At 36.6% G+C, this 13,135-nt stretch overlaps 1 protein-coding gene across 2 annotated transcripts in view; it reads left to right on the top strand.

Moving 5' to 3' along the window:
• LOC131039444 (uncharacterized) overlaps nt 1–12,333 on the top strand; it is a 74,975-nt gene extending 62,642 nt beyond the window's left edge. For both annotated transcript variants that reach the window (XM_057972222.2, XM_057972221.2), the window contains 2 exons: nt 8,213–8,842; nt 9,172–12,333. In XM_057972222.2, coding sequence (XP_057828205.2) covers nt 8,213–8,842; nt 9,172–11,734 — 3,193 coding nt within the window. In that variant the 3' untranslated portion in view covers nt 11,735–12,333. The remainder of the gene's footprint in view (nt 1–8,212; nt 8,843–9,171) is intronic.
• Nucleotides 12,334–13,135: the final 802 nt, after the last annotated feature.

The following is a 13,135-nucleotide window of genomic DNA, read 5'->3' as shown; positions in this document are numbered from 1 at the left end:
ATCAGCTAAGGTATCTTGGTATGGTTAAAATATAATTGATGTCTAAAATAATGTAAACTTCTTGGTCATATATTTGAGTATATGAAGTATGTAACCTTTCCTTGTGTTCATTCCTAAAGGATGACGATTCTTTAGTTAATGAACACTTGTATTTTAACATTGTAAGGTGACGATCTTATAAATGTTTGGAAGATCATATAAACTGAAAATCAGACAATTTGAATATCAGTAATATGATAAGTTATAGTAGACATTATGTAAGCGGATTAATGTCAGTGCACATACTATAACAATGATATCAAAGTGAGTATATCCTTAGTATCATAGGCTGATACTTAAAACAAGGATATCAAAGTGAGTATATCCTTAGTATCATAGGCTGATACTTAAAATTGGATATCAAAGTGAGTATATCCTTAGAATCACAGGATGATTCTTCACACCTAGGTGATGTAATTATCTTGAGATTAGTGTTGAGCTAAATTAAGTTTTAGATCTATACTCCTAAGACTAGAGGGAGTGTTAAAATTAGTCTCAGTCGTAACTCTAAACAAAATCGTAATCTGATTATTAGCACCCAGAAATTCAATTTTATGTTACTTGCGATTTATTGGGATTTAATTAAGTTAGTATTAAACTAACTAAAGTAATTCTACCGGTGTAGAAGGATCGTGGCTCCACACAGGGGTCACGACCCTATGTGGAACCACGTGGTTCCACATAGGATCGCGACCCCCTGTGGAGGCACGATCCAATGAAGACAAAAGATATATATCCGCCTCCCATTATTGAATAAGATAATAAGTACGATACATGCGGTGAAAGGGAGAATACATATAATTGCTTGGTCTTCGTATCTACAGAGGCAAACTGATAAGACATAAAAATCAGTTTTATATTTCTTCATATCAAACAAAAACAGTATAAATTCATTGTCTCAGAATTCTGATTGTTCTGAAAGTCATCACAGTCTATTTACATTTACACACATTGATGTTCAATTTCATTTTGTTCGAGATATGGTAGAGGATGGGAAGGTAAAATTGGAGAAGGTTGACACTTTGACGAATGTTGCAGATGCATTGACAAAACCAGTGAGCACATAAAAGTTTAGATGGTGTTCTAGTTCTATGGGCCTCTCGGCCTCCTATAGTTGATCTATGGGTTATTTGAAAGGTCTTCGACAATTGGGAGAATGTTGGGATTAAGATGTCTCAACCTTTGCAAATCCTAACATTGATTTTGTATTTATTTATTATTTGCCTACAAATGTCTAGTCATCTAGTGGGACCCACAGGCTTGGTGGCATCCTACTTGGCGATGACTATATGACACATATGTTGCACTTGTGGAGGTAGGCTTCCCACTTTGAGGATCTTGACAAGTGTTAGCCTATGATAGATTCTATGACATATTGGACAAGTGGCAGGAGATACATTTGCATGGAGAAGGTGGGTGCCCAAGTTGGGTTATGACAAGTTGTAAGAGAATAAGCTAATATTAGTAATTTATGACGGGTTCTCTTACAGCTGTAAGTGTTGTAAGTTATGATGGTTGTAAGATGCGTAAGAGCATTTGTCATACCTCCAAATAGTAAATTTTGGGTGCCCAACTTAGGAGGTTTGAATGGGGAGTCATTTGGAGGTGTACATGTGTCATTTGCATACTTTTTGGTGGCCGAAAAATAGGGCCAAATGCTTTGCACGGCCCCATCTTGTAACTTCATCTAGAAGCTTCCTCTTGAGTTGTATTTCTTTATAAAAGGTATCCTTGGAGAGTTGTAGTTATGTTAAGTTTTCAAGTGAAGTGTTATGTTGCCGGAATCAATCCAGGTTGTGGGTTGTAGTTGTAGACTGTTGTTGAAGAAGCTAAGTGCTGATTTGTATTGTAAGAATTTCTTTATTGGAATACAAAGTACTGTGCTTTTGGAGTGTGGGGTTTTTCACTTGAAAGGGTTTTCCCCACGATATATCTTGTGTTCATCTTTATGCATGTTTATTATCTACTTGTGAATGTGTTTTTGATTCTGTAATAGAAGATTTTGTAAAGAAAATTTGCACCGTCTCCCCCACTAGATTAGCGTTACGAAGCGTTTTCTGCACCTTAGCTTCCTTTTAAGAAGCATCCTTGAAAAATGGGAATTTTGTATTAGATGTTTCTAAGATATATCACATAATATACATTGGGGTTTTTTATAATGCTTATATGTGGTTGACAAAAGCTTAAAAAACAGAATAAATTATTAAATACACTAAGAGACTTGTAATTTTCTATATTTTTCATAAAAAATTATATGTTTATTTGTTGCAGAAATTTTTCATATCAAATTCCAAAGACGTAATAATACAAAGAAAAACTATAATGTAAAGAAATTTTTTTCTTATGGGTTGCATAATTTTTTCTAATATTAATATGTTTCTCACTTTATCAAATATTAATTAATCCATTTTATAAATATCATTTGTTCTTAATTTTTGTTCTCTCTCCTCATCCATCCTCACATTTGTTCCTTGCTTTCCGGTTCTGTCCTTGCTAGCCCCTCTTTTAAAGACTTTGTCTGCAACCCAAATCTTTACTTTTCCTCTTTCTAATGATGGATTGCTGAGTGCAATCCGAAATGTTGATACAAAAAACATACATAGTTTGTCTTAGAAACACTCAACACATACTATAATGAGGCTTAAGACATGTAAATGTAATTAAGTTTTATCAATTGATTGAAAAAATAGTCATCTCCAAGGACTCCTATGCAATGTGTTTAAAATAATGTCATTCTTCTCATAGTTTCTATTTGCAATATCCAAGTGATTATGGTTGAAAATCTAATTGTTTATAGTAGTTTATACTATGATGATGATTATCAAATATCAATATAATTTATCTTTCCCTTTGTTCACATCTATTTTCAATATTTCAAAATATAGTTTCAGAAGTCCATATCTAATTGCGATCAATCACTTCTTAGGACCTAAGTTGCCGGTTCGGATTCTGGTTCGAGATTCTGGTTCACTTTGGGTTCGGCCGTACAAAAACATATAGAAATAAAAAAATAAAAATATATACATATATGCAGCAGCAAATAAATAGCAAAATACACCACCATATATATCAATGTTGTAGACTTTTAGTCCAAATGACAAATAACATAGCAAAATGCCAAAATAGACCACCATATCAATGTTTATGTTCAAAAATAATAATGTCAACATTAACAATCAGCCATCACTGATCAAATATCATCAAAAGTTATCAAACATATCATCATCATCCTCCTGTGGCAAATTAGAAGCACAAACAATGCCACTGGCAGTGGTACTAGCAATCTCAGCCTCGGGAGCAGCCTCATGATCACTAAGTAGCTCATCATCATCATCATCAACTCCAAGTGCATTAAGGTGGGCAATTGAATCATCCAACTTTGCATGCTCTGGTTCAACATCCCAATGCTTTGCCTCCCCTTGTTTGTAGGTATTGTCTTTGTGTGTTAGGAGCCTCAAGTTTGAATGCACATAGACCAAGTCTTCCGCCTTCTTGGAATGTAGTTTATTGCGTTTTATTGAGTGGATGAAGGAGTATGTGCTCCAATTCCTCTCGGATGATGATGAACTAGCAACTTATCAAGATTTTCAATTTTGAAATCAGAGTTAAGAGTTACAGTTATGATTCTATGAATCATTGAATACAAATTTTAAGAATGAAGAAATTAGAAATTAGAACCTTAAGAGTTAAGAGCTTACTTGTGACAAAACTTTGATGGCAATGGTTGTAGGTTCTGGTATATTTCTCCATGGTAGTACCACCATTTATGAGCATCAACATTTGCCTTGTCTTCAAGAGCCTCAATACCGCAATCATCCGTGCTTGTGAAACTCATGACTTCAGCCCTCACCACAGCCCGTAATGAATCTGGAAAGAGTCTACGAAGGGCTGCCTTGTACCCAATAGAAACTTCATGATCTCTATATGGGGCAACTCTAGTGCTACTCTTATTGAGGACCTCCCGACTATAGTATTTGGGGCTCAATGCAAAGGCAAGGAGATGCAAAGGGGTAGTCATTTTGTTCCATCTCTCCACCATGATTTTTTGTATTTCCTTGAAGAATTTTTCTTTAGTATCTTGGTCTTTCTCATTTATGATTGTTTTCATATCCTCAATCATGGAGTCAATGCCATCATATACCTCACCCAAGCAAGGCCTATCCATGTCAGTGTATCGGATCATGCTCAATATGGGCTCAGTAAATCTCAGGAGGTACTCAGCAAGATCCCACCAAGAGTCATCTAGTATCATTGCCTTAATGGCAGCTCCCCTTGTACCACTAGATTGCCTCCATATGCTCCAATTAGCACTGGTTACCATTCTAGACAATGCCTCTTTAACCTTCACAAGACGTCTCAGAACAATAGTGTTGGAGGCAAAATGGGTCTCGACAACCTTTTTCAAAATCAAAACCAATAATAAATTATAAATCAAAATAAAAATTTAAAACTTTGAAAGTTTACTAAATAGTAAATACTAAACTAAAGTCTAAAACATATTTAAATTTTAAATAATTTAACTTACCTTCAAGAGCTCCAATCTCGAGAATTGTCTAAATATGGCTTGTGACATATGGTGATTCGTGATGAACATATGGATCTCTTGGGCATCACCATACATTTTTTTGATCCACTCAATTTTATTGCCAATTTTTTTGCAGCATTAGGTTGAGTGAGTGGACAGCACAAGGTGTCCAAAAAATGTGTTTATAACGCTCTTCAACCAATAACCCGGCAGCCCTACAATTTTTTGCATTGTCTGTTATCACTTGAACAACATTTTGAGGGCCAACTTGCTCAATGGCTTGGAAAAGAATGTTTGCAATGAATGGACCGTCCTTCACTTGCCCTTCACAATCCACTGCTCTCAAAAACATTGCACCTCTGGTGGACACTGCAAGAACATTGACCAAAGGGCGATTTCTTGCATCTTTCCATCCATCTGATACTATGGACACACCTGTTTCAATCCATGAATCCCTAATAGGCTTCAATGAATTCTCTACATTTTTCACCTCTTTGTCCAATAAAGTTGTGCGCACGGCCCTTGAACCCCCTTGGAGCCTCATTAATTGATTTCACCATTTTTTGCCAATACGGTGAGCGAACAACATTAAATGCCAATCCATTTGCATAGATGCATCTACCTATGTCTTCCTCGGCAATGTCTCTAGCCTCATTTTGAAATGACATTTCCAAGGGCCCCTTTGCTCTTTTATTTGTCACCGGTTGTTCAGGAAGATTCAAGAACGGATGGCCTCTACGGATTGTTCATTGGAAGTTGAAGACATAGAGGCCTTTGTTGCTTTTTTACTTCTAGACCTTTCCAAAGTATGAGTAACTACATTCCCAACTGCTTCATCTGCTTGTCTTTGCTCTTCAATACATTTTAGTCAGAGTTCCGTGACTCGCCATGACTCGCCAAAACTCGACGAGTCATGGGCCGAGTGACCCTCGGTGAGTCCTGGGTGGCTCGGACCTGGACTCGACGAGTCATGGCGAGTCATGGTAGAGTCATGGCGAGTCATGGATTAGACGCCTTTGTAGGAAGGACCCAGGCTCCTCTGAGTCATAGACTTGTAGTTGTTTTACTTTTGATATATGTGTGGAACTGGAACATTTGAATTTTGATGTCATGGATCTCATATTCCATGAGTTTTGTAATATTTTTACATTTGACACTATTTATATATCTATGGTTACTGGTTGCTATTTCCTTCAGCGACAATTTGTGTTTATACTAATGTGATCGATGTATACATGTGTATGTGATCAAATTAACTACTATTTGATGATGTTATTGTGTATTTAAGGTTTGTTTAATAAAGGGTGCATGAAACAAAATTTAAATCCTTAAAAATCGCTAAATTTCGTGGGTTTTTCACTTTGCCGAGTCCTGGCCGATCTGAGTCCCGAGTCCTGAGTCGAGTCACCCTTGCGGAGTCCGCACCGAGTCCGAGTCCCGAGTCGAATCACCCTTGCCGAGTCCGCGCCGAGTCTGAGTCCCGTTTCTATGATTTTAGTACAATAGAGTTTGCAAGCAAGGTTTTAGGTGCAGGCTGCCTTGGAACTTTTGGCTTGCCTGGACAAAACTTGATGCCTTTTTGAGGGATAAAGCACAAATGTGCTTTCACTCTACTATAAGAGCTTTTATATTCCTCTTTGCAATGGCTGCAAATCCAAAGGAAACCTCCTCCACTTGGTAGTTGTTGAACCAGTTCCACATATTTCCATAGTGGAGAGCCTGGCTCTGTTTAGAACCGGGAGTTCCTAGTGCTAGAAGCACTTGCCATTCTATGAATGTTGAATCTATAAACATTAAACAACATACAAAGCCACAAACCAAAATGAAAAAATAAAATAAAAGTAGAACTAGAGAAATCATTTCATTTTGTAAAACTATGTAAAGAAAAATTTAAAAAACAAACAAAATCAACAAAAACCTACCTCTTTTGGTGAAATCTTCCTCTTCAATGTCTTTGAGGAGTTCTCAACACTTGCAACTACATAGGAATAACTCACAAACCAGCTCAGAGCATGCAACTATCACCCTTCAACACTCCTTCAGCTATGGCAAACAAACAAGAAAGTTTAGAAATGGAGCCAACGAGTTTTGTTTTTCATTCACAAATGCACAAATGAGATAGGTTTTACCTATTTGACCTTTTTAGTGGTCTAATTTAGGGTTGGAGGGTCGAATAGACTAAATTAGGCAAAAAAAAAACTTTAAAAAAGTTTTAAAAAATGTCTTTTTCACCTAGATTCTTCCCGGGTTCTGCCGCTGGCACTGAAATTCGTCCAAAATACGTCAAAATTCGGCCAGGGTTCCTCTGAGAGAATTTGCTGGGCCAAAATCGAACCCTGACAGAATTTGGGGAGAATTTGTAACGGACCAGTATTTGGTGCGAACCGAACCAGGACCTGTGGGATTTTTTGCAGAATCTGGCAACTTAGCTCAGGACTAATCCTGATTTTTTTAATTCAAATTTTTTGATTTCAATAAAAAATCTGGTCAGCAAGTCTTTGACTTGCAAAATCTGGAGAAAAATGCTAGCTACAATAAAATCACAATTTTCCATCATTTATTGGTAAAAAAATTTAGGGTTTCTAGTTTTTTTCTTATATTTCTATGGCAAATGTTCTGATATTTCCTAATCCCAGTCCTAACTCTAACCCATTTTTTTCTGAATTAATTAAAGAAGCCTTTATCTTTTGGTTTGCTGATTTATTCCCAAGAAAGATGTTTTCTACTATGCTTTAAAATGTTAATTTTTTATTTCTTAAGCATTTGCCTTTTACATTCTTTTGAGTTGCATGTCCATTGTATCGTTTTTTTTTCTAAATTTAAATTATATATATTTTGTTATTCTGTCTTCAAGTACCTATCTCCAACTTTTCTTGAAAATCATGTACTGGTACATCCTTGTCTCCCGTACCAGTGCCAACCCCTATTTTATGTGGTTATGAATGTTTTATTGTTTATTTTATTGTTTATTGGAAGCCAATGATTGGTAAAAGATATTGGATGAGGCATACTGTCTTGACAGATAGATTTTCATGAAATCTTGAACTCTTGGTCTTTAGCCTAGCAATCTATACTTGCCAAATTTGACTTACCACTACTGTGCTTGAATCACAAATGGTAGCAACATGTGTGGTTCAGATTGATTGAATAGGTGGTGGACTATTGTTGTTTGCCAGACAACAAGGTTAATTTTGCATTTGTTGTGTTTGTGTAACCCTTGGATTAATTTTGTGAGCCCTATGTGGGTAGTGTGCAACATGTGCATTGGTGTTTCACTGAAATCCTAAGATGAGAGGAGTTTTGGTCTCTTTGTTGAGCTTAGGACTTCCTTACCTGTTTTAGTTATGAAGTAACCGGCAACAGAACCCTTACATACCACAAAGGAAAAATAATACATACATACATACAAAAAAATAATACATTCATACATACATGCATGCATGCATCCATGCATACATACATACATATAATTGCGATTCTCTTAGATTTATTTTTGGTTGAAAGTAAAAAATACAATTACAACTTCAACATCATTCTCTTCTCATAAAATATTTGCTGTAGAGCCTTGTTTTTATGAAGTGAACTGACTACTCTATTTTCCTTGGATTATGGATGTTCTTGTGATTTTCTCATGATTTTAAATATCAGGTTAAATCAGATGCCTGAAACATGGATGAAACAACTTATGGAAAGGACAATTGCAAAGGGTCAAACTGTTGATGACCTGTTGAGGAGGAGTGCTGGGATTCCAGCTGCATTTATTGCATTTTTTCTTTCAGAGCCAGAAGGCACGCCCAAAAAGCTTCTTCCTTCAGCAATGAGGTGGTTGATTGATCTTGCAAAGTCTTTTTTGTCAAAATCAGGTAATCTTTGCAGAAGTTGTGTCTCAAATTGTGATCCACCAAGATTGGATGAGGAAGATAAATCATGGAGTACAGAATCTGTACCTTTGCTACCTCAGCCTGACATAAGACATATGGTAGCTGAAGAATCTCAAAACTTTTCTAAGCAGCGAGATGAAGGTGTGGTGCCCACAGTACATGCATTTAATGCACTAAAGGTTGCTTTTCATGATAAAAATCTGTCCACAGATACTTCAGGCTTCTGTGCAGAAGTTCTTATAATTGCAATATGCTCATTTTCTTCTCATTATTGGGAAGTGCGAAATAGTGCCACTCTTGCCTTTACTGCTTTGGTTCATCGTATGATTGGTTTTCTAAATGACCATAAACAAGAATCGGCACGTCGTGCCATGACTGGGTTTGAATTCTTCCACAGGTATTTCTCATACATTCTACTGATTATTTCATACATATTTGGCCCATTCAGTTTGAAACTTTACATCAAGATATATATGTAGTCTGTCTCAGGAGAACATCTTGACTCTTGACAATGAAGTGTCAAATGATAGATTCTGAATAGATGTAATCTTGTTTAAAGCTTTCAGTGTTACTGATTTGTTTCTGTTCTCTGAATGCCTCTTTTTAAACTATGTGAGATTCCCTTCCTTTTTTTAAGGAATCTAGGTGGTTATTTAATCAACTGCTCTTTGGTACTTGATTTCAGTTAACAGTTAATGCTATGATAATTTGTTTTGTATTTTGAAGGTATCCAACATTACATCCTTTCCTTCTAAAGGAGCTACATAATGCAACAAAGCAGCTAGAAGAAGGCGTCTCCCAAAATTGGAGATACAATAAGCTGGGAAAAAGCTTGCATCCAAGCTTGGTTCCTGTTTTAATCATTCTCTCTCGACTGAAGCCTTCCATAATCAGCAGTGGAACTGAAGATTGGTTGAATCCTTCTGTCTTCATGCCTTATATCAGAAGATGTGCAACTCAGTGCAACTTAAGAGTTCGTATTCTTGCATCAAAAGCTTTAGTGCCATTAGTATCTGGGGAGAATTTGTTGAATATCTTGTTAGATATTGCCAGTGGATTGCCCAAAGCAGATATCCAAATGGGGCACAGGGAGCTTGGGAATTCTGGTCCGAGGACGACTCTGAATTTTGATAATGTACCCCCATTGAACAGGCAGTCTATTTCTTTCAATTCCATTCATGGAATACTGCTACAAATTGATTCTCTTCTAAGTAATAACTGTATGATTATACCAGATGTGGTTAAGAAAGATGAGATTGTCAATGCATTGCTTCCAGCACTTGAAAGTTGCTCAGGGCTTGGCAGTAACAAGCTTTGTTCTTGTCCTATGGTCACTGCTGTCTATCTGCAGGTTTTAGAAGACTTGCTTAAAATTGCAGGAACTTGTCCTGCAAGCAGTCATATCAAGAAAATCCAAAGTATGCTTATATATTTTAGCTCTGAATGTTTAGATGTTTCTGGTGTGCTCCAATCTGATATTTATGATTCTACAAGAATAGATCTTCGTCAGCAGGCAGTTGCATTATATTTTAATACGATGATGATGAAGCATCCAATCTTATGTGCAGAAGGTTCAGGAGCAGATACTAGTATGCATAGTTTAATTCCAAACAGTTTACCTTCTTGCTATAACTTTGAGTCTTCAAATTTGGCATCCAGATATGAAGATTCTTCAAGTTTCCTTGAAAGGTTAAAAGGCTGCTTATCTGATTCTACATATGAAGTCAGGCTGATTTCATTAAAGATGCTTTATCAATTTATCAAATCTCTCGAGTCAAAGACTGTCAATGAAGGATTTGGTACATTTGTTGATAGTATCCATCAGTGGCTCCAAGCTAATTTGCAAGCCACTTTATTAGAGCGACTAGAATTGGAGACAAATCCTAAATGTCTCCGCCACACTCTCCAAGTTCTTTTCGTCTGTTATCAAAATAATCTTTGCTGGATGGATCATCAAGCTGTCTTGGATTTCTGGTCTAAGCTTGTGAAAATTCAGGGAACTGCAAGGCATGAAAAGATAGAAGAAACATTGATCCTGTGCCTTGGAGTCTGTATTAAGCAAGTCAGCAAATATGTTAAATCTTCACTTGTGTCAGAGATTTTACTCAGTGAAGTGAAAAACCATGCTGAACAGTGTGAGAAGTCAGACCAGTGGAGAAAAACCTATGAGTGCATTTGTTCTTGGAGTGTAATAATGAAGAAATACAGTGATCCATGTGAATCTGTAAACATGAGGAATGCAACTGCAGAGGGTATTGTAGCCTCTGGACTCCTGGAAGAGGTTAGCTGGATAGGCTCAAGAATATCCAATAAGAGACCACCTCTTCAGACAAGCTTCTCTATGACCACTTATGAGGAAAGTATAGATCAGTTAGAAAGGCTGGACTTGTTTGCCAGAACCATTCTGGATGCATGGTTCACATGTATTAAGCTCCTGGAAGATGAAGATATCAACCTGAGACAGAGGCTTGCTGTTGCAGTAGTAAGATCTATGAGTTCCGCACCATGTAGCTATAGCAATGTGAAGAACATTGTGCCTGCCCAAGTTGAAAGAGTGCTTGAGTTATGCTTTGATTTTCTGACATTGAGCTTTACTCACTGGCCAGTATATTTTTATTGTCTTGCTAATTGGGTGCTTGGTTCAGAAGATCATATCATTGGGATGAAAAAAAGTGGGGACATGGTCCGCAGATTATTTGACAAAGAACTTGATAACCATCATGAAGAAAGACTTCTGACCTCTCAGCTTTGTTGTTTGCATTTGCAGAGGCTTCTTAATGACCAAGTATTGGAATCTGACCTTCAAGGTACCAAAATAATTTGTCCCACTATGGTGGAAACTACCCATGTGAATAGTAGAGAAGAAATGCATCTATCAATCCACAAATGGAGGATGAAATATTTGTCTAAGATAATATCATTTGTCAAGCATTGTATAGCCTTAGAGTGCAGTATGAGCTGGGTGGGTGGCATAGGTAATCACCAGGATGTATTTAAGGTTATATATCCCTGTCTTCTGGGACTTTATACCTTTGCATGTCATCCGCATGGGAAGGAACATCACAATTCATCTCAAAATAATTGTCAGAGGGAATTGCTTTGCAGCTTTACTGAACTTACTGAATTGATGATTCCATTGCTTTCAAATCCTCTCATTTTAAATCTCTATATAAAAATGCTTCAAGCTTATGAGAATCAACTGACCATCAACCTTGGGTCAAAGGATCTACAGGATTTGAAGAGTGGTTCCTGGTGTCAAGATTTTGATCCATACTTTCTTATCAAATAAAGAGATCTCTTGGCCATTTGATGAACATTTTAATGGCATTCACTGCATTTACAGTCAGTCACATTGAGAATATTTTTGCTTGTGGCATAATTGACGAAGAAAAAGTATTTCTATTATTCTTATGGTTTTCTGCTTCTATGGCAATGATAAACATGAGTGGATAGAGTCATTGATCCATGAGATCATAAACCCTTGAACATAGTGGCTGGTTGAGCAACCTGTTTTATATGGATGCATACCTTGATGTATGTGAAAGCAATTTTGGAACCTTAAAAAAATAATGTTTGGCCATTCGTAAAGAGGAGACTGCCACCTCAAAAAGATGATGCAGATTGGAGTGGACATTTGTGCACTACAACGTTTCTGCTAATTATGTAAAATATGCCAGTGCATTCTTTTGGTAATGAATGAGGGGATAAAAGGTTTGAACTCATCTCGCGACACCTAGAATGCTAAAATTTGACAGGAGCCTTTTGTATGCAGATCATGTTTTCCTACTCTTAATCATGCATGCAGGAAGCAATAATGATGCATCTATTCTATGTTTAATTGCATACTGTCAAATATTATTATACAATTTTTTTTGTTTGGTGCTGGTTTACGAAGCTTCTCATCTTTGTTCTTTTAACTGTTAGTGAATACTTTTAAAATCAAGATTTAATATAACTGAGAGTAAATTGTAATGGTTTTTATGATGAAATAACAAATGCAAATTTCAATGTAAGATCACAATTCTAGGTAGTTAAGTGTTGTTCATATATTTCCTCTAGGCAGAAATAGAGAACACCCAAAAGCATGCCAATGTAAGATCACAACTCTAGGAGGTTAAAGTATTGAGTTCATATATTCTCTTAGCAGGAATATAGCACACCCAAAAGCAAATGTTGAAGAACAAGAAAAAAATGAAATTGTGAAGAACATAGAATGCAAGAACACTAAGTACTGTTGGTGACACCCTAGAATATATTTATTCACATAATGTGACACAAGCCCTAGAATGTAAACTATAATGCATGGACTCAGGTCAAATTTTTTACAGTGTTCCCTGGCGGATGTGTCTCCATTGTTTTTAAGGTATTCCCCTAAAAGCAAATGCGCTTGAGATGTGGGGATAGGGATAGAACATGCCCTCCCCCCTCGTTGCTGAAATTTTAGAAAAAAAAGACATCTTGGGGATGCCCCATTTGGGTATGCTAGGGGAGCACCAAATCATCCCAGATATGTCTTAATACCCCTCTGCACTATCACTGTTTAAAACTTTTTTTTAATAATGTCAATTTTTGCTCCATTCGTTCATTTTGCTTGCTCATAGACAGGGATAATGCTCAAAATGCAAAGATCAATAGATGGATATAAGAATTCACAGAGCATATTGCTGAGGAAAAATGTGGCCATTAATCC

This window comes from Cryptomeria japonica, chromosome 10 (genome assembly GCF_030272615.1).
Source record: "Cryptomeria japonica chromosome 10, Sugi_1.0, whole genome shotgun sequence".
Classification (NCBI taxonomy): Eukaryota; Viridiplantae; Streptophyta; class Pinopsida; order Cupressales; family Cupressaceae; genus Cryptomeria; species Cryptomeria japonica.
This window is presented reverse-complemented; position numbering and strand designations above follow the sequence as displayed.